The 27,663-nt window shown below is 52.1% G+C and overlaps 3 protein-coding genes across 6 annotated transcripts; all 3 read left to right on the forward strand.

Moving 5' to 3' along the window:
* Positions 1-958: 958 nt before the first annotated feature.
* ALDOC (aldolase, fructose-bisphosphate C) lies at positions 959-4,514 on the forward strand. Its single transcript, XM_065694767.1, has 9 exons — positions 959-1,068; positions 1,787-1,906; positions 1,991-2,202; positions 2,285-2,339; positions 2,410-2,570; positions 3,001-3,084; positions 3,174-3,348; positions 3,432-3,631; positions 4,043-4,514. Exons 2-9 carry the CDS (start codon positions 1,795-1,797, stop codon positions 4,136-4,138), a joined length of 1,095 nt encoding a protein of 364 aa, XP_065550839.1. The 5' UTR covers positions 959-1,068; positions 1,787-1,794; the 3' UTR covers positions 4,139-4,514.
* A 426-nt stretch (positions 4,515-4,940) lies between these two features.
* Positions 4,941-8,748, forward strand: PIGS (phosphatidylinositol glycan anchor biosynthesis class S). 2 transcript variants are annotated; one of them, XM_065694859.1, is made up of 12 exons: positions 4,941-5,030; positions 5,132-5,271; positions 5,337-5,448; positions 5,853-5,942; positions 6,055-6,146; positions 6,301-6,499; positions 6,771-6,913; positions 7,015-7,129; positions 7,321-7,466; positions 7,577-7,677; positions 7,873-8,083; positions 8,194-8,748. In XM_065694859.1, the coding sequence occupies exons 1-12, from the start codon at positions 4,994-4,996 to the stop codon at positions 8,467-8,469; spliced, it is 1,662 nt and encodes a 553-aa protein (XP_065550931.1). In that variant the 5' UTR covers positions 4,941-4,993; the 3' UTR covers positions 8,470-8,748. The 2 variants fall into 2 exon arrangements, with proteins under 2 accessions (XP_065550931.1, XP_065550932.1); XM_065694860.1 differs by lacking the exons at positions 4,941-5,030; positions 5,132-5,271 and having other exon boundaries at positions 5,360-5,448; positions 5,831-5,942.
* An 848-nt stretch (positions 8,749-9,596) lies between these two features.
* Positions 9,597-27,543, forward strand: UNC119 (unc-119 lipid binding chaperone). 3 transcript variants are annotated; one of them, XM_065694809.1, is made up of 5 exons: positions 9,597-9,743; positions 19,103-19,216; positions 20,048-20,150; positions 20,984-21,156; positions 21,979-27,543. In XM_065694809.1, exons 1-5 carry the CDS (start codon positions 9,626-9,628, stop codon positions 22,089-22,091), a joined length of 621 nt encoding a protein of 206 aa, XP_065550881.1. In that variant the 5' UTR covers positions 9,597-9,625; the 3' UTR covers positions 22,092-27,543. The 3 variants fall into 3 exon arrangements, with proteins under 3 accessions (XP_065550881.1, XP_065550882.1, XP_065550883.1); XM_065694810.1 differs by lacking the exon at positions 9,597-9,743 and adding an exon at positions 16,707-16,818; XM_065694811.1 differs by lacking the exon at positions 9,597-9,743 and adding an exon at positions 17,971-18,035.
* Positions 27,544-27,663: the final 120 nt, after the last annotated feature.

Below are 27,663 nucleotides of genomic sequence, written 5' to 3' on the forward strand. Positions count from 1 at the left end.
AGCAGCGCTCGCTGCTTCCTCCTTGTGTCCCTCCCTGCTGGCAGGGAGTGGGATACAGCCCCCCCCCCCCCCAAGATGCCAGGCTGGCTGGAGCTGGGATGCAGGGGGAGATGCGCTCCTATTCCCGGGATTAGGGCCATGCAGGGCGCATGAGCCCTCCTTTTACGGCGGGGATTCAGCAGAGCCGGGCGCTGGCAGCCGGCCCGGACACTGCTATTGTCCCTGCTCCGGATCCCGGCGGCTTTGGGGGGCTGAGAACCCCCCCACCCTGGCCCGTGCTGCTGGGGCTTGGGGTCTCAATGGGGTGGCAGCAGGGGGTCTTTGGTCCAGAGGTGATGGGGAAGGACCCTGCTTGTAGCTGACAGTGGTAATGGGTAGGGGGGGACAGTGGGGTCCCTGGTCCAGAGGTGATGAGGGGAAGGTGCCTGCTTCTAGCTGATAGTGGCAGTAGGGTGGCACACAGTGGGGTCTCCAGCCTGAGGGGGGAACAAGGGGGTCTTTGCCTTTGGGGTGATGAAGGGAAGGTCCCTGCTTGTAGCTGACAGTGGTAATACACGGGGTACACAGGGGTCCTTGGCCTGGACGTAATGAGGGGGAAGTTTCCTGCCGGTACCTGACAGTGGTAATAGGGGAGCACAGGGGGGTCCCCAGCCTGCAGGGTGGCACAGGGGGCTCCCTGCCTTTGCGGTGATGAGGGGATGGTCCCCACCTGTAGCTGGCAGCGGCAACAGGGGGGCTGGGGAGGACCCAGGTCCGGAGGTGATGGGGAAGGTCCCTGCCTGTATCACACAGCGGCACCAGGGGGGCACATCGGGGGGCACATCGGGGTCCCAGCCGCGGTTGCAGCCCCGGGGCCCCCATCACGGGCAGGAGCAGCGGTCACCGCCAAACGGGGGGGGGGGGGGGGGGGGTGTGCGGGCGGCGACGGGGGGGCGGAGCGGGCCGGGGGGCCGGTCCTGCCGGGTGCCGCCCCGCCGGTCACGTAGCTCTGCGGCACCGCAGCCCCATTTACCGCGGGGCCGGAGCGCGCAGCCCGCAGTCCGCGCTCGCCTCCGCCCGCCCTGCACGGTAAGGGGGGACCGGGAGACCGGGGGTGGTGGTGGGGAACCGGGGGGGGGGGGGGGGTACGGACCCCATCGGTGGGACCCCACCGGGGCTCCGGGATGGATCCGTGCGATGCCGTCCCGGGGGTCAGGCAGGGCTGGGGGGGCTCCGGAGCCGACGGACCCCGGGCAGGGGGGTGGTGTTGGATGGGGGGACCCCGGCGCCAGCCCTTGCGCTGGCGCAGCCCGAGCCCAGGCGGGGCGGCCGGGGATCGCCGTCCCGGTGGGACGCACCGGGCCCCGACGGCGCCGTCCCCGGGGTACCCCGAACCTCGGGGTACCGCAGATCTCGGGCAGTGCCTCCCCGTGGGTCCTTCCCTCCCCAGGGAGCGCCATTCCCGGCGTGTTTCCGCCTCTCCCTTCCCCAGGGGCCCCATCCCCGCGCTGCCGCCGTTCCCCGCGGGGTACCCCCTGCTCCGGGGTATCCCCATCCCCGCTCCCCCCGAGTCCCGTCGCTGCCCCGTGGTGCTGCGCTCCCTCAAGATGGCTGGGCTGGGGGCGGGCGAGCAGGCAGCAAAATGGCTGGGAGCTGCCCTGCATCTTCCACGAGGCCCGGGCCGGGCCGGGGTGAGGGCAGCCGCCTGCTGATGCAACGCGCCCGCCCCGTGGGGGGGTCCCCGGTACCGGTGGCAGACGGAGGTGCCGCCCCGTCGGTGCGTGACTCAGAGCCCGTCTGCTCGCAGCCGCCACCATGACGCACCAATACCCCGCGCTGACGGCCGAGCAGAAGAAGGAGCTGTCGGATATCGCGCTGCGCATCGTGGCCCCGGGCAAGGGCATCTTGGCTGCTGATGAGTCCGTAGGTCAGTGGCTTTGGGGGGGGAATCCGTCCCGCCACCCCTTCATCCATTGCACCCGAGGCTGATGAGGGTGCTGGGTGCCCGCAGGGAGCATGGCGAAGCGCCTCAACCAGATCGGGGTGGAGAACACGGAGGAGAACCGGCGGCTGTACCGCCAGATCCTCTTCAGTGCCGACAGCCGGGTGAAGAAATGCATTGGGGGGGTCATCTTCTTCCACGAGACCATGTACCAGAAGGCTGACGACGGAACCCCCTTCGTGCAGATGATCAAGGACAAGGGCATCGTCGTGGGCATCAAGGTGTGGGGGGTGTCTGGTGGGTTTGTGGGGTGCTTGGAGGGTGCTGGTGGGGCTCAGCGCCGCCGTCCCCTTCTCCCTACAGGTAGACAAGGGTGTTGTGCCGCTGGCTGGGACCGATGGCGAGACCACCACGCAGGGTAGGTGCAGTGGGTAGTGGGATGGGTGCTGTGGGGTTTGGGGCTGTGGGGCTGACACGCTGTCTGGCAGGTCTGGATGGGCTGTCGGAGCGTTGTGCCCAGTACAAGAAGGATGGGGCTGACTTTGCCAAGTGGCGCTGTGTGCTGAAGATCAGTGACAACACCCCCTCTGCACTCGCCATCATGGAGAACGCCAACGTCCTGGCCCGCTATGCCAGCATCTGCCAGCAGGTATGTGTCTGTGGCCAGGCATTGCCCCCACAGGATGGGCATTGACCCATAGGATAGGTGTTGACCCCACAGATCCATGGGGCTCAACATTGCCCGTGTGCCTGGGTATCACCCCATGGAGTTGGACATCAACCCATGGGCTATGCAGCACTGCACATGGATGGGCATTGATGCCCAGAACCAGGCATTGTCCCATGGGGTGGGCATCACCCATGGGATCAGGCATGAATTCTTGGGAGCAGGCATTGCTTCCTGGGGCCGGGCATCACCCCCATCCATGGAGCCAAGAAATGACCCTCTCAGGCTGGGCATCACCAGCAAGGGTGGTCATTCAGCCTCGGGGCTGAGCATCCCACCCCGGGTCCAGTCATTGGTCCCCATGGGGATATCCATGGACATCCCTATGATGGCATCTGCGTGGTGTTTGCAGAACGGCATCGTGCCCATCGTGGAGCCAGAGATCCTGCCCGATGGGGACCACGACCTCAAGCGGTGCCAGTACGTGACGGAGAAGGTGAGTGTTGGGGTGGGCAGCAGGGCAGGCACCCTGCCGCGCTGTGCTGTGCTGTGCCAGAGGGACTCCATGCTGCCCGTCCCCACTAGGTGCTGGCAGCCGTCTACAAGGCACTGAGCGACCACCACGTCTACCTGGAGGGCACCCTGCTGAAGCCCAACATGGTGACCCCCGGGCACTCCTGCCCCACCAAGTACAGCCCCGAGGAGATCGCCATGGCCACCGTCACTGCCCTGCGCCGCACCGTGCCCCCCGCCGTGCCAGGTACCAGCACCAGGACATGGTGGGGACCAAAAGGGGGATGCCCTGCGGCCCCTCGCGGTGAGCCATAACCCCGCTGTCTGCAGGTGTCACCTTCCTGTCCGGGGGTCAGAGCGAGGAGGAGGCTTCCATCAACCTCAACGCCATCAACACGTGCCCGCTGCTGCGGCCATGGGCTCTCACCTTCTCCTACGGGCGGGCGCTGCAGGCGTCGGCGCTGAGCGCCTGGCGCGGGCAGAGGGACAACGCCACCGCCGCCACCGAGGAGTTCGTCAAGCGCGCAGAGGTGATGGGATGGCACCGGGGACGGTGCCCGTTGGGATAGGGGATGCTGAGGGTGATGGGAGACACCGAGGGCTGTGCCCCATAGGACAAGGGATGCCATGGTCCCCATGGAGGGGATGCAGCATTGTCCCCGTGGGGGACAGTGAGAGCTGGGTCCCCGTAGGAAAAGGGGGATGCCAAAGGCCATGTCCCCACGGGTGACACGGGACATCGACAACTGGGCAGAGTGATGCCAAAAGCAGTGTCCTGTGGGGTAATACGGGTTCCACCAAGGGTTGTGCCTGGTGAGATGGGGGCTGCCAAGCGCTCTGTCCCCATGGGAGGAGGAGGCCAAGGGCTGTGTCCCCATGAGCTGGGGGGACCCCAGGGGCTGTACCCATGGAGGTCACTGATGTCTCCTCTCTCCCTGCAGGTGAACGGGCTGGCGGCGCTGGGCAAGTACGAGGGCAGCGGGGACGACTCGGGGGCCGCCGGGCAGTCCCTGTACGTGGCCAACCACGCTTACTGAGCCCCTGCGTGCACCCCAGCGGCCCCCTCCCCGCCACCGCTCACACCCCGCTTCCCCCCCAGCCACCCAGGGGAGCCGCCACGCGGGGAGGGGAAGGGGAGCGCGCCCCACAGGCCGGCCCCACGCGGATGAAGCGTGTGTGTGTTATACCCGGCCCCCTTGAAGGGAAACACCCGGGTGCCCCTTTTTGGTGTGGGGGGCTCCGGCCAGGCCGCGTGGGGGGGCAGGAGGGGAGGTGTGTGGGGGGAGTGCCCCTGCCCTGCCGTAGCTTCGCAGTCCCGGTTGCTGCCGCCCTCGGGGCGCCTGTGTTGTGTTCGCCATGTGCACCCCATGTGTACCAAATAGCCTAACAGCGAATAAACGGTAGAGACAGCGCCGCGCCGCCTCCTCCCTCGCCGCAAGGCACCGGGGCACCGTGCGCTGCCCCATGGCTCCGCGTTGTGCTCACACGTGCAATGAGCTGTGCCCGGTCTCAGCCCACAGGCACACACAGTGGGGCTACGGGAGCCCGCGGGGGGGGGGGGTTGAGGGGGTGCTCCCTATGGGCTATGGGGCGGGTGAAGAGCCCCTGGGAAGCCTCTGCGCCTCCGCTGCCCCTTTTCCTGCCCCATTTCCAACCGCGGTGCTCAGACACCCACAGGGGCACGGCTTGTCCCTCCGCAGCACCCATAGCGGCCATGCAGCTAAACCCCGCCTCCTCAGGCCCACCGCCACGCTGTAATTGGTCCTTTTACCTGCCCGTCTACGCCGCCGCTCTCCGATCTCCATGCTTATTGGCTGCTGTAAGGACCAGGGCGCTCTGAATGGCTGGGTTTGGCATAGGCACCGCCCCGTCGGCTGAGACGGGAAGGGAAGATGGCGGCGGCGGCGGCGCTGGCTGCGGATGAAGCAGGTACCGGTAGTCCTGGTCCCCGCTCGCTGTTGCCCCGGCCCCGGCCCCGGTCGCGGTCCCGGTCCCGGTCCCGGTCCCGGTGCTGAGCGCTGTCCCCGCAGAGCGGGCTCGGGGCCGTCGGGCCGCGCTGTCCTTCGCGACCATCGCCGTGGTGCTGGGGCTGCCGCTGTGGTGGAGAACGACCGAGACGTACCGCGCCGCGCTGCCCTACGGCGCCATCGCGGGGCTGGGCCGGCTGCCGGTGAGTGAGGGCCGGGAGCGCGGCTCCGCGGGGCCGCGGCTCGGGCTGACGCTGCCGCCGCTCAGTTCCAGCTCTCGGTGCCCGTCTCTGTGGTGTTCGCGCCGGGGTCGCTGCCCCGGGACCTGCTGCGGCCGCTGCCGTTCAGGGACGTGCAGGAGATGGAGATACCGGTGAACGGTGAGGCCCTGCGGGTGGCCCTGCGCCCACCGGCCCGCCTGGGGGGGGGGGGGCTCGGCCTGCCTTCCCTGCCGGGTCCCCAGGCATGCAATCACCAGCAGTGCCCGGTGCTGTACAGGGGAGGAATGGGGACAGCAGCGTGCCCAGGGTGCCGTAGGGAAGAAACCAGCTCCCTTCCCTAGGGATAAAGTCAGCCCTTGGAGGGTGGGATGCGCCCTGGGTGGCGTGGGGCTGCCCTCCCAGGTGAGGCTACGTGCCATGGTGGGTCACTCACCTGAGGTTGGTGCCCAAGGGATCCTGTGGCGTGTGTCCTCTGGGGTTGTCCCTTCTCCTTTTTAGTCCTATGAATCACCAGGGAACTGGGATTAATGGATTCACTCAGGTTCTGACCCCCCCCCCATCAGTGAGAACCAGCGTCACATCCCGCTACGAGATGCTCTATCGCAGCACCACGGCTCAGGAGGAGGCAGCGCTGGATGCGGCTACTGCACAAGGTACCAGGATGAGGGGCTGGGGGAGCAGGGGGAGCAACCTCCTCCTTCAGAGGCTGTGGGATGGGGATTGGGGTGGAATTCCCAACCCTTCTAACGCCTCTGTCTTCCCCAGAGGCTGATGCTGCTCTGCACCCGCTGCAGGGCACCTCCTTAGGCTCGCTGACCATGTACGTGGTTTCTGAAACCTCCCCTCTCCTGCCTCAGGTAGGGAGCAGCACTGTGGTGCCAGCCTCTGCGTGCTTCACCCCTCAAAGGTGCCCTGTGGAGGCATCCATCCCCAGGTTGTCCCAGCAGGCACCGTGGTGCTGTTCACCACCGTGTTGGCAGGAGCCAGCCCTCATCCCTGCCCTTTTCCCAGGGGATCAATGCCTACGTGGGGAAGCACCGCAGTGCCCTGGTGAGGGCTGTGGGGACGCTGCCCGCCCTCCGCTCTCGCCTCCAGCAGCTCACTCAGGTGATGTCCTTCACTGCCAGCTCCATCACTGCTGCCCTCTCAGACCGTGTGCCCGATGGCCAGCCTGGCCCCGATGCCCGGAGGAACTTGAAATCCAGCCTGGGTATGGATGTGACCCTGCAGCCCCATTCCCTGACCTCTGCCTGTGGGGGAACATCCCATTCCTGCTGTCCTTGTACCATCCCTGGGTGTCTTCTGCGGTAACAAACCCCAGGGTCTTCCCTTTGCCCTTGTTGTGTGCTGGGGCACTGGTCCATGACCCCACTTTGAGCAGGAGCATGGAGGAGGGTGTCAGCTTCTGCTGCTCTTGCCCAGCCTCAGCATCCACAGGCACTGCCTGTGCTGGTGCCTCACAGGCTGTGTGTCCTTGGCAGGGTACGAGATCACCTTCAGCCTCCTGAACCCCGACCCCAAGTCCCACGATGTGCACTGGGCCATCGAGGATGCTGTGACCCGCTACGTGCAGCCCGTCCTGGACAAGCTGAGCTTGGTGGCCAACTTCTCCGTTGATTCACAGGTGAGGGTTAGGAGAGGTGATGGGGAGAGCCCAGCCCCGCTGTCCCTGGGTGCCCTGGGACGTGCTGCTCTGCCAGCAACGCCTTTGCCATGTGCCTGCAGATCCTGTACTATGCTGTCCTAGGAGTGACGCCGCGCTATGACAAGGAGTCCTCCAGCTTCCTCCTGAGCGCTCACAGCCTCCCGCACGTCATCAACCCTGTGGAGGCCCGGCTGGGTGAGCGCTGTGCTCCTGGCCAGGCTCTGCTGAGGTCTATGGCCTTGTGCCCCTTCCATGCCCTGCAACCCGTGATGGCAGTGAGGGTAACCGAGCAAGCAGTGTCTTGCTGTGGAAGGAGGAGCAGGGCTGGGTTCTTCTCTCACCATCCCCACCATCCAGGGGGGTTCTTTGACTCTATGCCACTGCAGGCTCCAGCGCTGCCTCACTCTACCCCGTGCTGAACTTCCTGCTGTATGTTCCGGAGCGCTCCCATTCTCCTCTGTACATCCAGGATAAGGATGGAGCCCCTGTGAGCACCAATGCCTTCCACAGCCCTCGCTGGGGCGGCATCGTGGTAAGGGGCCGCTGGGGGTGCTGGCCATGGTGGTGGCTCCTCATCCTCACAGTGCTGGTGGCCCTGCCAGCCCCAGGGCTCCGCTGCCTCACTGACACATTCTCCTGCAGGTTTACAACGTGGAAGCTCCTGCTTCCCCCCAGGCCTCCCTCCCGCTGCACGTGGATGTGGACATGGCGCAAGTGATGGAGGTTTTCCTGGCCCAGCTCCGGTGAGGATGTTCTCTTCCCTCCCCAGGCCCCTTTGTGCTCCCTTGGCACATGTGGAAATCAATGGGGTTGGAGCCAGGCCATTAGGCACAGTTGAGCCCTGCTAGGACTGAATGAAGCAGGGAAAGGGAAGAGCAGGGAGCACGTGTGGATCTGCAGGCTTGTGATGTGGGCTGGAACCTTTCCTTTTATTCCAGATTACTCTTTGGGTTATCTCGGGAAGAGCTGCCCCCAGAGTTCCTGCTGGAGAGCCCTGGGAATGAGGGGCTGGCTGACTGGGAGCTGGACCGCCTGCTCTGGGCGCACACTGTGGAGAACATCGCCACCGTCTCCACCACCTTGACGTCGCTGGCCCAGCTCCTGGACAAGATCGGGAACATCGTCATCAAAGATGATGTTGCCTCTGAGGTAGGGCTGGAGCACCCTGAGGTGGGGGCCGGGTGCTGCTGTGGGTGAGGGCCCAGGCTTCTCCGGTCCTCCCTGTTCAGGACCTGACCACTGGTGTTGTTCCCATGCAGGTGTACCGAGCAGTGGCCTCAGCACAGAGCGCCATGGACAAGCTGGCCGCAGGCCATCTGCACCCAGCCTTCCAGGCCAGCAAGGAGGCAGCCACCTCCTCGGAGCGAGCCTTCTTTGACCCATCTCTCCTCCATCTTCTCTACTTCCCCGATGACCAGAAATTTGCCATCTACATCCCGCTCTTCCTGCCCATGGCTGTCCCCATCCTCCTCTCCCTGGCCAAGATCATCCGGGAGACCAGGCAGAAGAAGAAGGAGCCCACCAAGATGGACTGAGCCCATTGTCCTGGTGCCCTGTCTTAGGGTTGGGGCTGTCCCTACCTCAGGGAGCCTGTTGTCATGGACCAGTGGCACAAGAAGGTGCCCTACAATGGTGCCAGGGCTGGGTGCAGCAGCTTGGCTCAGAGATGCCGTGGCCAAGCTGCAGGAGTGGGAAGAGGCTGCTTTGAGGAGTGGGAGATGCTCTGGGTCGGCAGAGATCAGCGAGGAGGGGCCCTGTGCTCTGTTTGGAACAAGCTGCTCTATAAATAAAGACAAAACCTCGGTTGTGCTGGGGGCTCGTGTGGGGCTGTGTGAACCTCTCAGCTGTGTGGGTGCCCCCTGAGCTCCACTGTTGACTTAGGGGTTCTGGCTCCTGTCTTAGGGGTTTTTAGTCCAAAGCACTTGTTATGGGGGACAGTTACAAGGTTCAGCTTTTGGAGGGCAGTTAATGGTGCCCATCTTGTTGATGGGTGTTGGGGCAGTTAATGGGGTCTGGTTCGTGTGGTCACTATATTAGCCTGATGCCCTTGGGGAGGCAGTTACAGAGCTGTATGAGGTTATGGGGCTGATGACACTGAGCAGCCCTGAGGAGAAGGGCTTGGGGTTGTCAGTTGGTGTCGGTCCCCATGACCCGGCTTCAATTTGCGCTTGAGCCCAGAACCCCCGGTTGTGCTGGGCTGCACCCTCAGAGTGTGGGCAGCAGCTCAGGGAGGGGATCCTGCCCCTCTGCTGCGCTCTGTGGAGGCCCCCCCCCCTCTGCAGTCCTGATCCAGCTGTGGGGCAACAGCACGAGAGGGATGTGGAGCTGCTGCGAGGGCTGGAGCAGCTCTGCTCCGGAGCCAGGCTGAGAGAGCTGGGCTGGGGCAGCCTGGAGAAGAGAAGGCTCCTGAAGGGGAGACCTGAGAGCAGCTCCAGTGCCTAAAGGGGCTGCAGGGAACCTGGAGAGGGGCTTGGGACAAGGGATGCAGGGACAGGCCGAGGGGAGATCGAGGTCTGTGCCCCCGCTGCCGGGGTCTGACAGGGAAGCGCCTTCTCCTCCCGCGGAGGGGCTGGGCCGGGCGGGGGGCGGAGCGGCGATGCCCCTCCCGGTGCGGCGGGGCCGGCGGCGGCGCGCAGAGGGGCCGGGGCCGCTCACACCGGCGGTAGCGGCGGCGGCGGCGGCGGCGGGGCCATGAAGGTGAAGAAGAGCGGCGGGGCCGGGGCGGCGGCGGCGCGCACCGAGGAGGAGCTGGGCCGTAAAGCGCTCATCGGGCCCGACGACGTGCTGGGGCTGCAGCGGGTCACCAGCGGTGGGTACCGGGGGTATGGGGTACCCATAGGGTCTGGGTACCGCTGAGGACCACGGGATGCCGGACCTGGAGGGCTCGGGGCTGCGGGTGCTGCTGTCCCCCCTCTTCCTCCTAGGGATGCACAAGCTGTAGAAGCCCCCCAAGCCCCTCATGCAGGGGTCGAAGATGGTGAGATGCTGCTGGGTGCTCTCCTCATCACCCCTCTTCTCTGTCTGTGCCCAAGATGACCCCCACGTGAGTGGGGCTGGGGAGGTACCATCGAGGGGGGCTTCTCTGCAGCCCCAGTTTCCCTTTTCCCAGCATAGCATCACTGGTCTTGAGAGCATCCTCGGGAGCATGGTGGCCGTGGGGGGGGGTTTGTTGTGCTTGGCAGGATGATCAGACAGGACCAGGCGGCACAGCGGGCTGGGAGAAGGCATGTCCCAGCAATGCCCAGTGGTCTCCTGCCCCCCTGCCCCCCCAAAAGGCCTTTTTGCATGTCCAGGGCCCTTTGGGTTGTCTCTGTGCTGGCAGCAGGTTGTGCAGGGGGAGAAGGCTTGTGGCAGGGAGGATGGAGCTGGTCTGGGTGTCCTGCTCTTTGCCTTGGAGCGCTCTGTGGCGTGGCGCTGGAACAGGATTCGTGTCGCAGGCCAGGGCGAAGGATGCGGCTGCGGGTATCCGTGCGTGCAGGCAGCGCTGAGGGTCTGTGTGTGTGAGCAGGGAGGGAGGGAAGCCCTGCAGGGGCTCAGGAAAAGGGGTTATGGAGGCTCCTCTGCTGGTGCAGGGGGGTTTTGGGGTCCCTTTCTCCCAGCAGGGATGCTCTGATGGGCTGCAGCAGTGCCCAGGCCCTCCGTGGCAGTGGGAGCCGTGCAGCAGGCGCTGGAGCGTGCTCAGAGGAGCAGTTAGATGGTGAAGCCAAGCACTGAGCACTCTGTGTGCTTGCTTTATGGTAGTGCCGTGTATAGGGGCTGCAGGCATGCGGCCACCCCATACCCTAGCATGGCATCGGTGTGGATGGTGCATGGCTCTTGGTAAGCTCATTCCCAGTGTGCAGGCAGGGCTGAGATGGTCACATTGGCTTCAGAGCCAGGCTGGGAGCAAGGCTGGTCATTGCCTGCCTCTTCCAACCATGGGGCACAGGGAAGATGTGGAATGCATGAGGGTGTTTTGCTCCTCTTCTGCTATAGGACTTGGTACAGGGAGCTGCAATGGGTCGTGTCCAACAAGAGCCAGGCACTGTGATGACCAGTGGGTAATGCCTTCCCATGGGAAGTGCTGGGCTGGTACACAGGATCCAGCAGATGCTGTCTGCACTGAACTCCTCGGTGTGCATTTGGGGATATGGATATACAATAAATCCACGTTGAACATACTGTATCTGATCACTTGGGAATGTTCTGCAGCACCTCTTCTCAAGCTCAATTTTCCAGCTGGTGGGTTTAGTACAGGGAGAAAAGGTACAAGAATGTTCCTCTGTCCCTTAACACATGATGGTTATTTGGGGCGTTTTATGTCCTTTTCTCCTCTCCACACACCAGTGAGCTCCTAAAACAGATTGTCAAAAATACCAATGTGAAACTGTTCCAGTCTACTGCTCCGAGCGGAGGATGCTGCAGGGAGGAGGAAGGAACAGACTGTAGGAGAGACATTCATGGCTCCCCCAGCCCCAACCTCTCCCATGGAGATGCTGACTCGGAGCAGATTCAATGTCCTATTTCAGCAATCCTGGGTTTGGTGCCCAAAGTTGTGATGCAGTTTGGAGTTGAAGGGGGAGTTGGTGGTGAGGTTGCAGCAGAAATGTCCCAGTATCCTGGACATCCTTTGTTGTTCCAGATGGAGTGCAATTCATCTCTATCCAAACGCATGGGGTGGTAACGTGTCGAGGGACATGTTAAGCCATGTGCTGCCCAGGGTCTGGCTGTAGTTTAACGTTGCTCCCGCAAACGAAGCCCAGGATAAACCATGTTAGAGCAGGGCTTGGACTGCAGAGGGATGCTTACACCATGAGTATCCTGTGTGTTTCTGAATGGCCTTCCAGCTTGAGTGGGGAGAGGCAGGATCCTGGCTACTGTAGGGGTATGATACTCCATACAGGTCCAGGTCCAGAAAGGACTTCATAGCATGGTTGCCTGGCTCCATGCTCACACCTAAGCTGGCCCTTGCAGCCCTGCATGTGCCTGGTGTGTGCTGATGGTGCAGATGCTCTTTTGGAGCCAGGGTTTGCTGTGTTATCCTTGCTCTGGCTGCTGTGTAGCTCCTCAATGCTTCCTGCTACAGGGGGTGAATCTGCTCCTCCTTCAGCCCTGGAAGAGCTGGGTCTCTGTGGAGCCAAGCTGCCTGCTCACCAGGCAGGACATCAGCCCTGCTCTGGCATTTTGGGTCTAGGGAAAGCCTTTGCTGTTGCATCAAGAAGCACAGCTGGGCTTTCCCCTTCCAATAGGTAAATAATAGCTGATAAATGACCAAATAATGAGGCTGGGAGAGTGGAGATGCAGGATGTGCCTCTGTGGTGTAAGCATGTTTAGTGCTAACGTGAAGGAACCAGGTCTGTGACCAGCCACAAGAGCCAGCTGGGTTCTGCTCTTAATGTTCTAATAAGCTTAAAGGGGGAGCTGTGCAAACTGCCCTGCATATGCTGCATGCTTCCAATGCTCAATTCCCCAGCAGCTCCAGGGTTGTAACATTTCCGGGGTCCAGCCTCATGGATCTGGGATGCTACCCTGGAATATCTGTGCCTTTTGGCTGGGCTGGCCCTGGCCCTGTTCCAGCTGGATGAGGTGTGAGGCGAATGAGCCGTTTTCTTGGCAATTAGCAGGATTTGTGGCTTGCTCACACAACTGCGGTTACAAAAGGAGGAAAAACCTTAGGATGTGATTAATTTAAGATCATAAAGGAGAGGGGCAGAGCTCAGTTCAAATTGCAGTTAATTACTGAAGCAGCCGGAGGATTGGAGGAGCTGCCTGTAGTGTTTGGGATGTCGATGCCTGTGAATGCCATGTGCTGCCTCCTGGAGCCACCTGAGATGAGACCAAGGCCAGGCTGGACACAGGGGCTTGGAGCAAGCTGCTCCAGTGGAAGGTGCCCCTGCCCGTGGCAGGGGTTGGAGCTGGATGAGCTTTAAAGGTCCCATGTAAACCCTGCTATGAACCTATGAAAGCCTCTGAGACTGCGCTGCAAATCACAGCTTCAGGCACCTGTACACTTCATCTGTAATACTACATGAGGGCTTACATTTTAAGCTTTATTCCAAAGCTTATTTTAGCAAAGCAAAGGGTTAAATAATTGATTACGTACCTGGACACAATTACAAAACAAACCCTAAAAATAAGGAAGAAGCACTTAATTATTTCTGAAACTAATCTCTTCCCTGAGCTGTCATTTAGGATTTCTCTGAGTCTTCTCTTAGCAGCTTTAGCTAAAGGCCAGCTTGGCAAAGGGCTGCCTTGATGGGTCAGTCAGGGTAGAGCCTTAATGGGTAACTTCCCTACCAGTAGCATTAACAGGAGGATGTGCAGGAAGCCCCTACTGGACCATCACTTTTTCCCCCCAATTAATTAGGGATATTTATTGTATTAGGAGCTGTGATTAGTTGTATCTGAATCACTGTTCTGTCTGGGGCTCTGATGAGTTAAAGCTGTGTTGATTTCTGGTCACAGAGCGATACCACAGAGCTGTGTCAAGCAGCTCTCACCACGACTCCTTTCCCCAGCAACACCACATATGTTGGGAACCCTTTCAAGGCTTTGTGATAACGCGCAGCTCACAGTGTTGTGTAGATGAAGAGCTGTTTCTTTAGTAGTCTCACAGCACAATACGGGCTGTGAAGACCTCCAGGGGCTGCACACATGGTGTGTGTGTGTAGCGTGGTGGGTTCCTCCTTCTGCCAGTGCTGTGCATTTGGGCCATTCCTGGTGGAAATAGCAAAGAGTTCAAGTGGAAGTTCTCTGTTAAAGTCTAGGTTGGATGGGGGCTTGGAGCAACCCGATCTAATGGAAGGTGTCCCTGCCTGTGGCAAGGGGTTGGGACTGGGTGAGCTTTAAGGTCCCTTCCAACTCAAAGCATTCCATGACTATAAGAGGGAAGCTGTGGCATACACCAGGGGAGTCAGCCTGGGGCCTGATTGCTCTCCATAAGAGCGAGGGGAGCTGACTTTGTTAATGTTGTGCACATGGTTTCAGACTTTGAGTGCAATCAGCATGAACAAGGGGGCAGGAAAGGGTGTTTGGTTGCCTTGGGAATGGGAGAAGAGCAGCTCCGTCCTTCCTCAGCAAGGCCTGGAGAGCTGTGATCAAATGAATGGTGAGAGGGTGAAATCTGGAAAGCTTTAGCTAAAAAAAGATGGGGAAAAAAAAGAGCAGGCTGCCACAAAAAGCAGAGCTGTTGAGCTGTGCAGCAGGACTCTGTGCATAGAGTGCTGCCAGCTGGGTGCATTTTATGGGCTATGGGGACCTTGGTAAATGCCCCAGCTCAGAGCTCAGAGCCTCTGGGCTGCATCCCCCTGCTCCATCCCCAGTGTTGGTCAGTCAATGTGGTGCTGTAGGAAAATATCCCATGGGATCCTCCTAGTGTGAGATCTTCAAAGCAGGCTCATTACTGAGATAAGCAGGAGAGCTGTAGGTACCTCCCTCCCTCCTTACCCCCAGTCTTTGCTTATGCAAACCCAATGGCTTTAGGACTGGAGTGGATCCTGACTGGCTTAGCTTGTTCTTCTGCCTCTGCCTTTATGGGCTTTGAACTGCTGAGGCAGAGGGCAGGGGAAATGGTTTGGGTATTTCTGTGATTGAACCCTGGTTGTCTAAGCAGATGTATCAGCACTGCTTGAAACATGCCCTGCCTTCCCCTCGGGGTCTTGCACTCTGTCCTGCGTCACCGCTCTGCATCTTCATGGGGTTCATGCTATTTTTGCTCGCTTCCTTCTGAGACTCTTCAATCTGATAATCTGCTAATCTCCAGCTCCTGGCGATTCAGCTGCACTTGTCTTTGCTTTATACCTGGTTTATGTCTTGGGAGTTGTCTTCAAAATAGCTCCTGACCTTGTTGGCTAATGCGTGTTAAGAAAGAGGCCTGCATAGCTGCAGGAGCCTTCTCATTCCCCACATTCTTGTTATTGCTTGTGGTGGGGAGAGACATGCCTATTGCAAATCACTGCTGTTGCATCAGTTTCTTCTACAGCATCCTTATGACTTGCACCCATTTTTCCTAACTGGATTTTGAGTGCCTTCTTACCCTAGGTACACTCTTTTTGTACCTGTGGGCTATTAAAGCCTTAAAATAGGAACCCAATCTGAGTTTAGGCACTCTGAGCACTGCAGAAATATCTGTAGTGTCTGTGAGAGGGGACACATGCTTTATCCTGGTGGCAGAGAAGGAGCAGGGATCTTGAAAGGAAAGTGCTGACCCTATTGCCCGTGAACTCCTCGTGATAAAATGTGTCTGGTGGGGTGGTTGTGATGGAAATCTGAAAATAGAGGATGGACTTTTAGCTTTCTCTGATGAGGATCAAACACCTAATCTCATCCAGTGGATAACTGAAATAACAGGTAGAGGGTAAGAGGAGAAAGTGCCTTCGTTAGCTGTCATCTTGTATTATCTAGCACCGTATTATCCCTCACCTTTTGTGCTCTTTGGTAACACCATCTTGCTAAAATACACTGGCTGGAAATACACACCAGGGTTCACAGTGTACCATTGTTTGCAAGAGAATAGGCTGAGCCTGCTCTCATTGTCTAAGGCTGTTTGGCCGGTTTCTGTTGCAATCTTGGCTGGTTTGGGGAGGGGAGGAAGGTTTCCTGGAGGAGAATCGGTTCTTCTCTGGGATGGTAAACAGGGAATGAGCATCCATTGTTTCTGATAGCAAAGCTAGAGAACTCTGAATGAATGCCTTGCTGTCTGGGGGTTGTTTTGGAATCACTTTTTCATACAAAGGGAATGGGAGAATTCATGAAGGAATTTTCACAATCACCTCTGCTGCTTCCTGAGACCACCATGGCAATGCTAGTTGTGCTTCCAAACTCTTCAAAACCATGATAGGTCTTCAGATAGGGAATGTCTCTAATGGTGAGGAGGTGCAGATCTTGGGGTGTCATACCGAGATTATGGGAATGAAGATGCAGATGCACCAGCAGGAATGTGTGATGTGAGAAGTAGGTCCTAATACCAGGGTTGGGCTGGTTGCAGAAGTTTGCTGTGAAAACAAGTTCAACTCAGTTGGGAAACAGTTTCCAGGAAGTTTGGGGATGTGGGAATTCACCTGGCTTTAGGAAGGGGTAGGAAATGCTCCTCTCTTGCGACCTGTTTTTGCAGTAGTTAATGTGGGTACTTCAGGACAAAAGCCAGTCTCTTAGGTTTCCTGAGACTGTGCTGATATGTCCATCCCTACATTTATTGGTCACATCGTGCTCTCTATCAGGCCTGAATGAGGAGAGCACTGAAGGCTTGTTCAGGGAGATACTGTGATTATTTGGTTCTTAATGGGGAAATCTGCTTCAGGAGGAGAAGTGGAAGAAACAAGGAAATGTTCTGTCCTCAGGGACCAGGCCTACTTTCCTTGCCATGATCTCCTTCACTCAGTGGAGGTTTGAGCTGTCTAACTAAAATAGGCATGGATGCTGTCTCCACATCCCAAATTGTGGTGACGGTGAATTAGGATAATGAAAGCACATGATGCATTTAAATGCGTCACGGAAGTGTGGGCAACTGGGCCCTACAGGAGTTTAAAAATAAGTCTGTTTGGGATGAGATTAGCAAATTTGACAGTGCTCAGCAAAGCAGAAGTACCCACCAATTGCAAGCAGCCTGTTCCCAGTCACATCTTCCAGTGTAGCTGTGGGATTTTGTAATGTACTGGGGGGAGGGGGGGGGGCAAAAACCCCAGCATGAGGCTACTTTGATTTTTGAACAGGAATTGCAGCAAGCAAATGTAATACAGACAGAAAGGAATATATATATATATATATATGTACCTCTCTTTGTTTTTCCTGCTAGGAGACTGGGCACTGCCAGCGGAGGAAAACCACTTGATTGCAGTATTCTGGCAGCTGATCTTCCCAGATGTCATCCAGTTAGACTCTGGCATATTGACTTAAACCCAAAACAGGTTTAAAATATTAAGCTTTAATATATTTTCAGTGCACAAAAAGAGTTGGGGTGAAAACATCAATGAGCAGGAGCCTGGTGGGGCTTGTGCCCAGGGTTGACACCCCTTTGGTGGCTCTGCTTGGCTCTCCTCTCCTCCAGATGAGTCATGGACACTGTTACTGCAGCAACGCTGCTGCCAAGCAGGGGGATAAAGCTGTTGCCATGGTGCTGGATGGGCAGGAATTCTGCAGGAGTAAAACCACTTAATTATTAACTTGCAGACAAACGCAGCCTCAGACTTGCCTGCGTGCTCGAGGGAAGGTGTCCCGGGCTCCCGGGCGACTGAACCAGGCTCTGGTTCAGCCCCTCGCTGGTCTGAGCGTGGTCGTGGGCCAAGGGAGGCGAACCTGAGGCCATGGGAAGCTGCTCCTGCTTCTGCCAGTTTGTGCTTTGCTGTTTGGAGCAGGGGAAGCTGTGGGATGGGTGAAGGATTTGGGCTGGGTGATGAGTTTAGAACCTAAAGTCATTGTCTAGTTACAGGACATCTACCTGAGGACTGCTGAACCTCAGGGCTTAAGGCAATGGGTTGATTTAGATTTCTGTCCCATCTCCTCCTCTACTGTTAAAAAGAGGATTTTGTGCTGTTTTTAGGCTATTCTGTCTAACATTAGTGCTTTCTTATGGTAGTGAGAAGGTTGAGCTTTTATCTTGCTCTCCCTGACAGCTTGGGTACGGGTGTTAGTTTTCCTTTGTGCTGTGTTGACAGGAAAGGGGAAACCTCCCTGCCAAATGCCAGAGATGCTTTGAACACAGTCCTCTCTCTTAAAGGCGAAACCTTTGAATATTCACCTGATGGTGGTGATGATGGAGAGCAATAAAAATGTCCGGAGAGTACATTTAACACCTCTGTCCCTTGTACTGGTGAGCACTTGGAGTGTTCTCCAAGTTAAGGAGATTTGCAGAGAATAAAACGCTTCTAGGAAAGTAGAGGTCCTGGATGTGCAGTTCATGATAGGAGCAATCTTCCCCAGTGCTGACTACACCTATCTTTGTCTCTCCCTACAGAGGGACCTGATTGCTGTAATTACACATCCCAGCATGAGGGCCTTGCTGTCTGGTACTTGCAATGTGTGGCCTTTGGGATCTTCTCTTACTACACCACAGCGATCTTTTATTAACTCCTTATCGATGGGATGTGCTAACCACTGCCCTTGAGCAGTAACCCCCAACCATGATGTAAGATTTGTTATACCTAAGTAAGGGTTGTGATGGGTTAGGTGTGATCTCTGAGTAACAGATCACACTTTGTTTTCAGATCGTCAATGAATAAGCCTTACGTGGATGGGTGTATTTGAATTTTAGGAACAGGAAAGCAGACAGGAATAAGTGATTAACTCAGACTAGCAGCAGGAATTAGTAGCTGAGAAAGGTTTTAGATTTAGAATATTGAAGTATTACTTTCACCTTAGACCTCCAAGTCTCCTGCAATGTGCAGATACACAGTTGGTCAAAAGCTAACCTGGCTCGTACCCATACCTTTATTTAAATTCATTTATTTAGGGTAAAGGAAGTTACTGGAGCTGCTTTCTGTGCTTGTATGTGCAGTGAAAATGAAGTACCGCTGCTCTTTACCCAGAGGGGAGGCTGGTACCTTGGTCAGGAAGCCGTCTCAGGGCACAGCAAGGCTGAAGCCACAAACAATGTCTTTCTCCCAGAGATACCAACTCTGGTGGAAGCAGGGAAGAGCTCTGTTCCCAGACTGTTTTCCTACTACAGGGAAAAGCTCCGACACCATTTTCAGTGCTGAGGAAATAGAATCTTTGCCTGGGACAAGCATCAGTAGAGAGAAGAGGCCATCCTTTGTCTGCAGAGGGCTGGAGATAGGGGAAGTGGCACAAGGGAGGACACTCCTGTTCCAGTTAAGTGCAGCTTAGTGCTCACAAAGCTGCTTAGCACTTGTGTTCTGCCAGAGGGCAGTTTTTAAACCAGGCAAAGCCTCTTACACAGAAAAGGGTAGGATTTGATGGAGGTGCTGACTATTCTCAATGCCCCGAGGAGAAACAGATGCAGAAGATGCTGGCACAGGGTTGGGTAAAGGTGGTGACCTCCCTGTCCTGTCCAAGCAGGGCGATGTGAGCATTCAGACCTGAGACTATCTTCATAGACATCACTTTTGCATTACAAACAGTAGTGGTGGAGATGCCTATGGGCTGCTCTCACTGCTGGCTGTGACCTTTAAAGCATAGCCAGAAATACCTTGGTAATTGTGGGCAACCTTCATTTATAGTTCATTTCCTCTGCAGATTATTTGTGCACTCCAGAGGAAAATGTTTACAAGATAGACTTCACCAGGTTCAAAATCCGGGACATGGAATCTGGCACAGTCTTGTTTGAAATCACCAAACCAGCAGCTTCAGGTGAGTGCACACAAAACATATTTTCATGGCCAAACCAATGCTAGTGTCTGCTTCCTTTTGCCTTTTCCTACTCATTTTACTCCATACATTTCCCCAAAACAGGAGATGCTCTCAGCTGCAAGAGGGCTAGAGGCCCAGCCTGCACCAGAAGTATTACTCAGGTGTCCCTTTGTACCAACACAGTGAACAGAACCCGTTGCTGCTGTAGTCATGATTGCCATCTGTGATGAGAAGGGACAGATGGGTGTTGTAAACAGAGACAGAGGAGGAGGAGGAGGAGGGCACTGCGTGTTCGTTTCATGGTTGTTCATCAGCTTGAGTCTCCCTGTACATAGTTTAACATCTTTCCCTCAGGAATTAGGAAAACAGTATTTCCAAAAGGGAAAATATCAATTGTGCATCAAGTTTGCCTTTTTTTTTTTCCCTTTTTCATAATTTTTCAGTGTTAGTTATAACCATCAAAGTGTTACCTATTGCCGGTGGTAATAAAACCCCAGGGTAACCGATCTTTTCCTGATCAAGCACTCTTCTAAGAAGGTTTCTGGAAGTTCTCTGTAGCTTGTAGCTAGCAAACCAGACATGCTAAGGTGGAATGGCTTGTTCAGTGTCATACTGCAGTCCTGAATCAGAGGTGGGAGCAGTAAGTCACTTTAGAACATAAGTGCATCAAACCAAAGGGCCATCCTCTGTCCGGAGTAACCAGCAGTTGGTGCCTTCAGGAGGATCAGGCTTCCTCAGAAGAGCTTCCTGGCTTTTATGACTCAATAACGTGTGACTGCAGGCATTTTCACTGGGTTTCTGTTTGTCAGACTTGCCTTTGTGCTTTTCCAGAACGTGAACACAATGACAGGAAGGACATTGATCCCAATGCTGGACGGTTCGTTCGCTATCAGTTTACTCCAGCTTTTCTCAGACTTCGGCAAGTGGGAGCCACGTAAGTAATTGCTCCTGGGCTGCATTTTCTAGTACAGGAAGCAACTGAAATCCTATTAAAAAATGGCTCTGGCTTGTTGATCCTGTCAGGAAGTTGATTTAATGGGGACCTTGTGTTGTTAGGAGGATTTCCAAGCCTCTTTGCTGGGTGCTTTGCTTTCTCCGTCCCTTTAGTTTGTTTATTTACCTCTGGAATAGGTATGGCGTTGAAGGGATTCATGCTCAAAGCTGCAAAATAAGGTGGACAGACTACCAGACATTCCAGTGCTTTTCTGTGCATTATAGTTTGTCAGAGGCTCTGCCAGCTTTGGAAGATGTTCTGCAGCCTTCCCCATTGCATTCCCAAAGAACCATTAATCTATAGATGCATGTGAAATGGTGAAGTAATGTTTATTGCTTTATGTACTCAAATGATCTTTGATGTGGCTGGTAGTACTGCTTGCATCCATCAATGAAACACACCATGGAGACTTGGCTTTTTTTTTAATGCCCATTCAAATAAGTTGTATAAAACCCCACAGTGATAAGGAACTGGTAGTGAGTGGTAGTGAAGTGTCTGCGGTGTAGCTGGAGGGATCTTTCCTTCACCGAAGATGAGTTTAATTGTAAAATTGCCTTGCATGTCTTTTGAGTGAGAAGAATCAAACCATGGTATTATCTATGATTTGTAATGCTCTGTTGTGTCCGTGTAGCTTTAAGATAATGATTTGGTTAGTACCATTGCTTTATGATTTTGACTGGTGTTTGTTTTAGAAGAGCTCTCTTCTACCTTTCAGCAATGGTTGCAAATCTTGTTTAAGTGAGAAAGCTCATTGCAATCTTCTTCTTTTTCAGGGTGGAGTTCACAGTAGGAGACAAACCCATTAATAACTTCCGCATGATCGAGAGGCACTACTTCCGGGATCAGTTGCTTAAGAGCTTTGATTTTGAATTTGGGTTCTGCATCCCCAGCAGTAAAAATACTTGTGAGCACATCTATGAGTTCCCACAGCTCTCCGAGGATCTCAGTAAGCTCTTTAATTACTGGGTGACCACACAGCGATGCTGATCTCAGTGTTTTGAACAAGCCCTTTCCTAAAAGCTGGCTGTAGAAAGTGGGTAGGAAGAAGACTTCCAGGTGCTTTTGCATCTGTGTTAATACAGAGTTTTGTCTTCTAGCAGCATGTATCTTATCACCCACCAGACAGTTGCTGGGAGGCTTCAGTGTCAGGGAGTAAAAAAGATAATTGTGTTATAAAACAATCAAGAAAAAGAGGATTAAAAAGACATCCAGTGAATGGATGGCTTAAACTTTATGTTCTGGTTTAATGTTTGATGTGCTGCATTGACAGCTTGAGAGGTTTTAGTAGGAACATAACTTTTATTTTCTCTCCTCTATTTTCCTCTCTACTTCTTAGCAGCAGTACTAAATCTGTGTGATCTTATGCTCTTTACAACCCCTAATCACTTATGTCAGCACTAATATTGCAGCCTGTGGAGAAAACAGCAATGCCCTCCTGCTTACTTGTTGTAACACCTGAACCAGTTTCTTTTGAGTTGCCATTTAAAAGCAGAAGCAAATCCTCAGTCCAAACTCCAGTGTTTTACTGTTTTGAGGTTCGGTAAAGCACATACAATTTGTATGGTGCCTTAATATACTTTGTGTTTGAGTTATTTAAAAGATGAATGTCAGTGAATGGTTTGGTAGGTTTCTAGTTTGGTTTTGAGAGTTTGCTGCGATCTGAGCAGTGCTATTGAATGTAATGAAACCCTGTGCAGAACGTTGCCCTCAGTGAGGCTTCTGTGGAACATGATTAATATAAATGTATTCTTTTATTTCCTCCCTGCAGTTCGAGAGATGATCCTGCATCCATATGAGACACAGTCGGACAGTTTCTACTTTGTAGACAACAAGCTTGTGATGCACAACAAGGCAGATTATTCATACAGTGGAGGACCTTGAGCACAGGATGGGCAGCCAACCCGCGCTGGCCTTCCCCTTCCTATTGAAGCCGTCAGGGATAGCAACACCTCCAGTTCCGTTGCCTACAACGTCAGCTGGACAAGGATCCACAACCCAAGGACTCTTTGCCACAGTAGGAGTTTCATGACTAAATTTGCCAGTCTCATCTTTTTTGGGCTTTGAAGCAGACCCAGTTCTTCAGAACTTTAAGCGGTTCTAAATGGTCTTTGGATACCACTTCCCTAAGTTCTTTCAGTGTCTGCTCTGAAAATGGCCTTGTGGGACCTGAGGGATTTTGCCCTAATTCTGTGGATTTGTGTTCTTGCCCTCAAATATCTGTTAGGACGTGGTTGCTTTCATAAAGAATGTGATCTGAGAAATCACCTGAGTGGATCGATGCAGATGCAGAGTCCTGTTGATTTGCTTCTCTGGGTCAATTTCTCTTGCACATCCCATTGAAAATGTCAAGTGTAACATCTTATAAAAGCAAGTTCCATCTTTAGATTAGTTCTCAAGAATTTCATCCTTTAGTTTTGGTCCTTCTAGTAATGTTCTGTTTAACGGCAGAGACACTGAAACTCGCAGTAAAGACTGATAGTTCAGTGACAGAGCTGTTTTAAATCAGGTACTGTCCTTTTACATTTCAGATGAAGGCAAAAATAGCCTTGAGGGTTTATGAACTTCCATAAGCATTTTCCACTAATTTCAGTTTTTGCAGACTGATTGCAGAATAATCAGGAAAATTGGAAGGATTTTAGCTTTATTTAACATTTTTACATAGCTAACATGCAGCCTATTTGTGCTATGTGTTTTCCACGTCTATTTGCTTTCATCTCTGCTCAATACTAAGATAAGGGCTTCAGCACTGCTTGTTAGAGCAATGCTTTCATTTGTCTAGGGCAGTTAGAGAGTGCTGGAATTTCCAGGTTTCCATTTGTATCTGAATTTGAAGAACGTTATGACAGTGTTTTCCCTTTGTTAAAAATGTTTTGCGTTGGGTATAAATACAGGTGAAACAGTAAGTCTAATAATGTCAGACTTACTGTCTTAACATTAAGTCTAATGTAACAATAAGCCTATAACGTAGGACTTTATGCACAGCAAAAATTGAGCAAGAGCTCTCTTTTCAGACTCCTAAGAAGTTCAGGGCCATTTTTTCCCAAGTTTCTCAGCATGTGCTTCTTAGAAATGCAAAGAAGTAGCAGCATCAAAGGAGTAAATTAGTGTATGCAAAGCAAAAGCTGAGAAAGCTGTGGGGGATAGCCTGCTGTCATGAAACCCTTACTCTAAAGTTCAGTTCACTGATACTTTAAACCAATAAAAGGCAGTTGCAGTTTGTAGATATTTCTATAAATACTTGATGTCTCCATGTCTAATTCTGTGAGTTGAAGTGGAACATTCTATGTTAGCCTCAGATAGGTGTGATTGTAATGATTTTTATAAAATGCCATTTCCAGTCGTGATGAAACATCTTTCTAGTCACAGCTGATTGGAACTGCACATGGTTCCAACTGTAGCTGTCTGCCTAAGAGCAGGGAGGGCTTCGTGCTCTATCTGGGCTTGTGGTCACTATTAAATGTGTTACCATTTGTATTTGGCTTGGCTTTCTTTACTTCTGAGGGAAGATCTAGTTTTCTAAAGGAAAAGCAGTGAGTTTAGGGTACAGCACAGGTTTTTTTAAAGATTCATAGCTAAGAAAATACATAAAGTTCACTAATTTTACACAACTAGTATCTTGTAATTAGCACAGCAAGACTTGTATTAATCACTAGTTTTTGTTTCTAGTGTGTTAAATCATGCATTAGCCTACAGCTTATCTGAGAGTAAAAGAATTTCCTTGTTATTTGTATGATGCTTTGAACTCCTGATCAGTAAGTTTTATAGCACAATAATTACTAAAGGTGAAAATAGCCTCCAAAAGTCTAGGTCTTTCCCCCAGCCCGCTGTTTTTTGCATCAGGGCTGTTAAACTATGTACGTATTTAATGACATTCTGCAAGTTTAAGTATTTATGAATTCTGTTCCAACTCTTGAAGGAGAAGATACACCGATTTGAAGACAAGGCAGCTCGTGTGTTTACAACTAGCACCCCATACAAGTTTTTTTGGGGTATCTTTCAACTCTCACCTGCTGTTTGTAAGAATCATTTCTGTGCATAAGATTTTCAAGCAATGTCTAGCAATGGTGCTTGTCCTGGATTGCCAGTCATACGTTTGGTTTTTCAAATGCATGGATGTTTTAAACAGAAATATAAATCTTGGTATATTTTTGGTGAGAGCAGTTGTACTTTGGTGCAGGTTCTTGGGTTATTGTACTGAGTATCCTCTCCGTACAGCTGATCTGAGAGAGTCATCTCCTTTTTTATGCTACCTCCTTTTAAGACTTTGGACTTCAAAACCAAAAGTAATTCCATAAAAGTATTGCTATGATCAACAGAAACCTGAGTGGTAGATGTGCCCCTTTAAAAATGAACCTAGCGTAAGTTATCGTGTTCCCAATAGCGCAGTATGTTGCTGAATGGACTTACACTCTGCATTTTGTGGTAGGTTTGAGGTTAAGAGGCTTAACTACCTGCTGCTGCTCTCCAGGATTCTGCTGTTCTGATAATTCAGGTTCCATGGGTAATAATTTCAGGCCAACAGAGAATTCAGTGTGAATCAGGTAGGAAATATTTTATTGAGTGAATTTGTTGTCTTCTATTACTAGGAATACTCTAAACCAGGAACAAATATCGGACATTTTCAATGAAATAAATTTCTACCTATTTTAGCTTTAGCTTTTCAGTTTGAAGAATTTTACTTTGTTTTAAAAAGTCCCTACAGTTTGCGGCAAATAACGGGTCCAGATTCTTAAACCACAGCAAATGACAAAACTTTCTGTGGGGAGTATAATGAAGGTGCTTTTTAATTTATTCTACTACAACAGTTACCACTGTTAATCTCTCTGTTTCACATAGAAACACTTTGTTAGCATCTTTTTAAGGTCACCTACACCCATGTTTACAAACATGTGGGAATCACTGTCCAAGGGAAAGGTGCCATTCCTTTCTCCTTGCTTATGCAGCAGTATAATGTGTAGGGTTGACAAGAGACATTGTATTGTGTACATAAACGGCACTAGAAGAAGAGTGTTTCTTCAAAGACTTGTGCAGTGCAGTTGCTGTATTAATGCCACTTCTGTCCTTGTTTTGCATTGAAACTATATGCAATATTTAATGTTAAAGGCCACGATTTGTACAGCACTGAACAGCAACTTCCATCTGAAAGGGAGCTGAGAGCTCTCAGGTCAGTTGCAGAATGAAACCCACAATTTTTTTTCCCCCCTTAAATTGGCAGCTGATTTTTATTATAAACCAGTTGAAAATCAGATCTTAACAGCATTGCTCATAGGAGAATTTGTTAATCTCCTGGACTATTTATTACTTTGTATTTTAATATGAATCATTACTGGATTTACTTTGTAAGTTCATCTCCAAAATCACCATATATTGGCTCTGGAAAAAGAATTCTTCGTATTTAAAAAACTATTTTAATTAGCACCACGACTCTGTTTTAACAAAGCAGTCAGGAAATTTGGGATCTGCCTTTCTGAAAGTGAAAGAAAACATCTTAAGAGCTAACCAAGTTTATCTGCTAATAATGACTTGCTGTTTCCTGTCATAAGACAGGATTAGACGTGTACTTTATGAGTCAATCTTGGAAAAAGAAAGTAAGTCTCTGTGAGTGCTAACAGTGACATAATTTTTCTGAGACAAGGAAATTATAACTCAACACATTCTTCTGCTTTCTCAGTTTTGGGTTCCTGTGAACTTCAGGGGTTTTAAAGAAAAGCTCCGGTAATACACTCGTGGTTAACTGCCATGCTCATAATCTGTCTCTGTGTCTTCTTTTAGAGTAGTGTGGCTGTGTGTGAAATATTGCAGGCTACCAAGTTCCAAACGCCTTCATTTTGAGCAAACAGTCTATTGGAGTTTATTGAGAAATAGTGCTACATGTTGAGCCCTAAAAACTAAATTTCAGTCTTCATGACAGAAATTAAAGGGAACTCTTATTCATGCAAAGATGATTTGGGGCCTATTTAAAGTAAGAAAAGGCTGATACCCAACTCTTGTACTTAGTATTATAAAACTGTTCTGTTTGTTACTCATAACTTGAAAAAAATATGGTTAACAGCTCTATTTTAATTAGATCTGGCTAGAAATTAAACTATGGATTATTGCTATCCGTTAGGGGAGCCAGGGACAGCATCTAGGACTGTGTGTATCGCACAAACGCTCAATAGGTTTGCCTGTGTTGACTCCAGTGATTAAAGTTATCTTAGGGAAACAATAAGGGAGAGGGACAAGGGCAGGAAAAGAATGAATTTCATCTAAATGGAACCATAAGCTTTAAGGCCATGGTGAATGTGTAATGCTTTTTCTCTTGAGTTTGAGATACCAGGTAATGCCCATTAGCAGTTCTTTTCCATACCCCTCCACATAAGCACTAAGTTTATACAGATGTTTTAATATTAATCAGATATTAAATCTCACTGACAGCTCATATAATTTTCTAAAGGTGGAGAGTGTGGTATTCTAGGCCTCAAGCTGTAGCTCGGTTGTTTTCTAAATCACAGCCTGACTAAGCAGGTGAAATTGTGTGTTTTTGTATCTGTTCACAAGCTGTAGTTAACTGCCTCCCTAGAATCACTGTGTTTAATGCCTGCTGTGATGTCTGCTTGTGTCTTAATGCTACACTGAGAAAACCTGTTTGAATGTGACATTGACTTTTTTTGCATAGAATCAGAGGTGTCTGTATTAAAATGTATTTATAAAAAATATATTTTTTGTGGAAGGAAAGTAGGATTCTAGTTAATATACCACTGGGGAAAAAATGTTAGGAGCGTTTTTACCCAGTTCATTTATAATTCTTTGTATCTTGTTAGTTACCTGATTTGTTTCCTATAAGAACATCCACTGTGGCCCGTTTTGAGGCAATGCAATGCACTGTTATGCAGAGAATCTGGTTTTCAGAAAACTGGGAGTCTTTTGTTTCCTTTTGGGACAGTAGGAAACTGAGTAGGTTGCCAGGAGAGAACCTTGGCACCAAACCCACTTCTGTGGCTTTGGCTGCAGTAACTAGTCTGTCTGACTTGTTTGCAGCTAGATAAGTAGCGAGAGCCAAGATTGAGACTTCAGGATAAAGAAAATTAGATGCTACAATTTAGTCTTCCTGTAGGACAAGGGGAGTACTGAAATTAATTTATACAAGGATAAAATAGGGAGTACACTTGCCTAAAATGATTTAATATTGGCAGCTTAGTCATCAATGTGCATCCTAGGGAATCTGCTTAACTTTTTCCATTACCTTGGAAAACGGTTACAAACCATGTCACTTTCATCAGCAAGTGTTTCCTCTCCTGTAACAAACTGCAAAATGTAAGAAAGCTCAATAAATGATTGATCCTAGACATGAGGGTGGCTGTCTATTTCATTTAAATACATTAGCACATGAAAACCACTCCAATTTCCATTTCAGATGTCTTCCATCCATAATAGAACTACAGTTTTGTGCAAATGGGTGTAACCAGCTTCA

The sequence above is a fragment of the Lathamus discolor genome, chromosome 14 (genome assembly GCF_037157495.1).
Source record: "Lathamus discolor isolate bLatDis1 chromosome 14, bLatDis1.hap1, whole genome shotgun sequence".
NCBI lineage: Eukaryota > Metazoa > Chordata > Aves > Psittaciformes > Psittacidae > Lathamus > Lathamus discolor.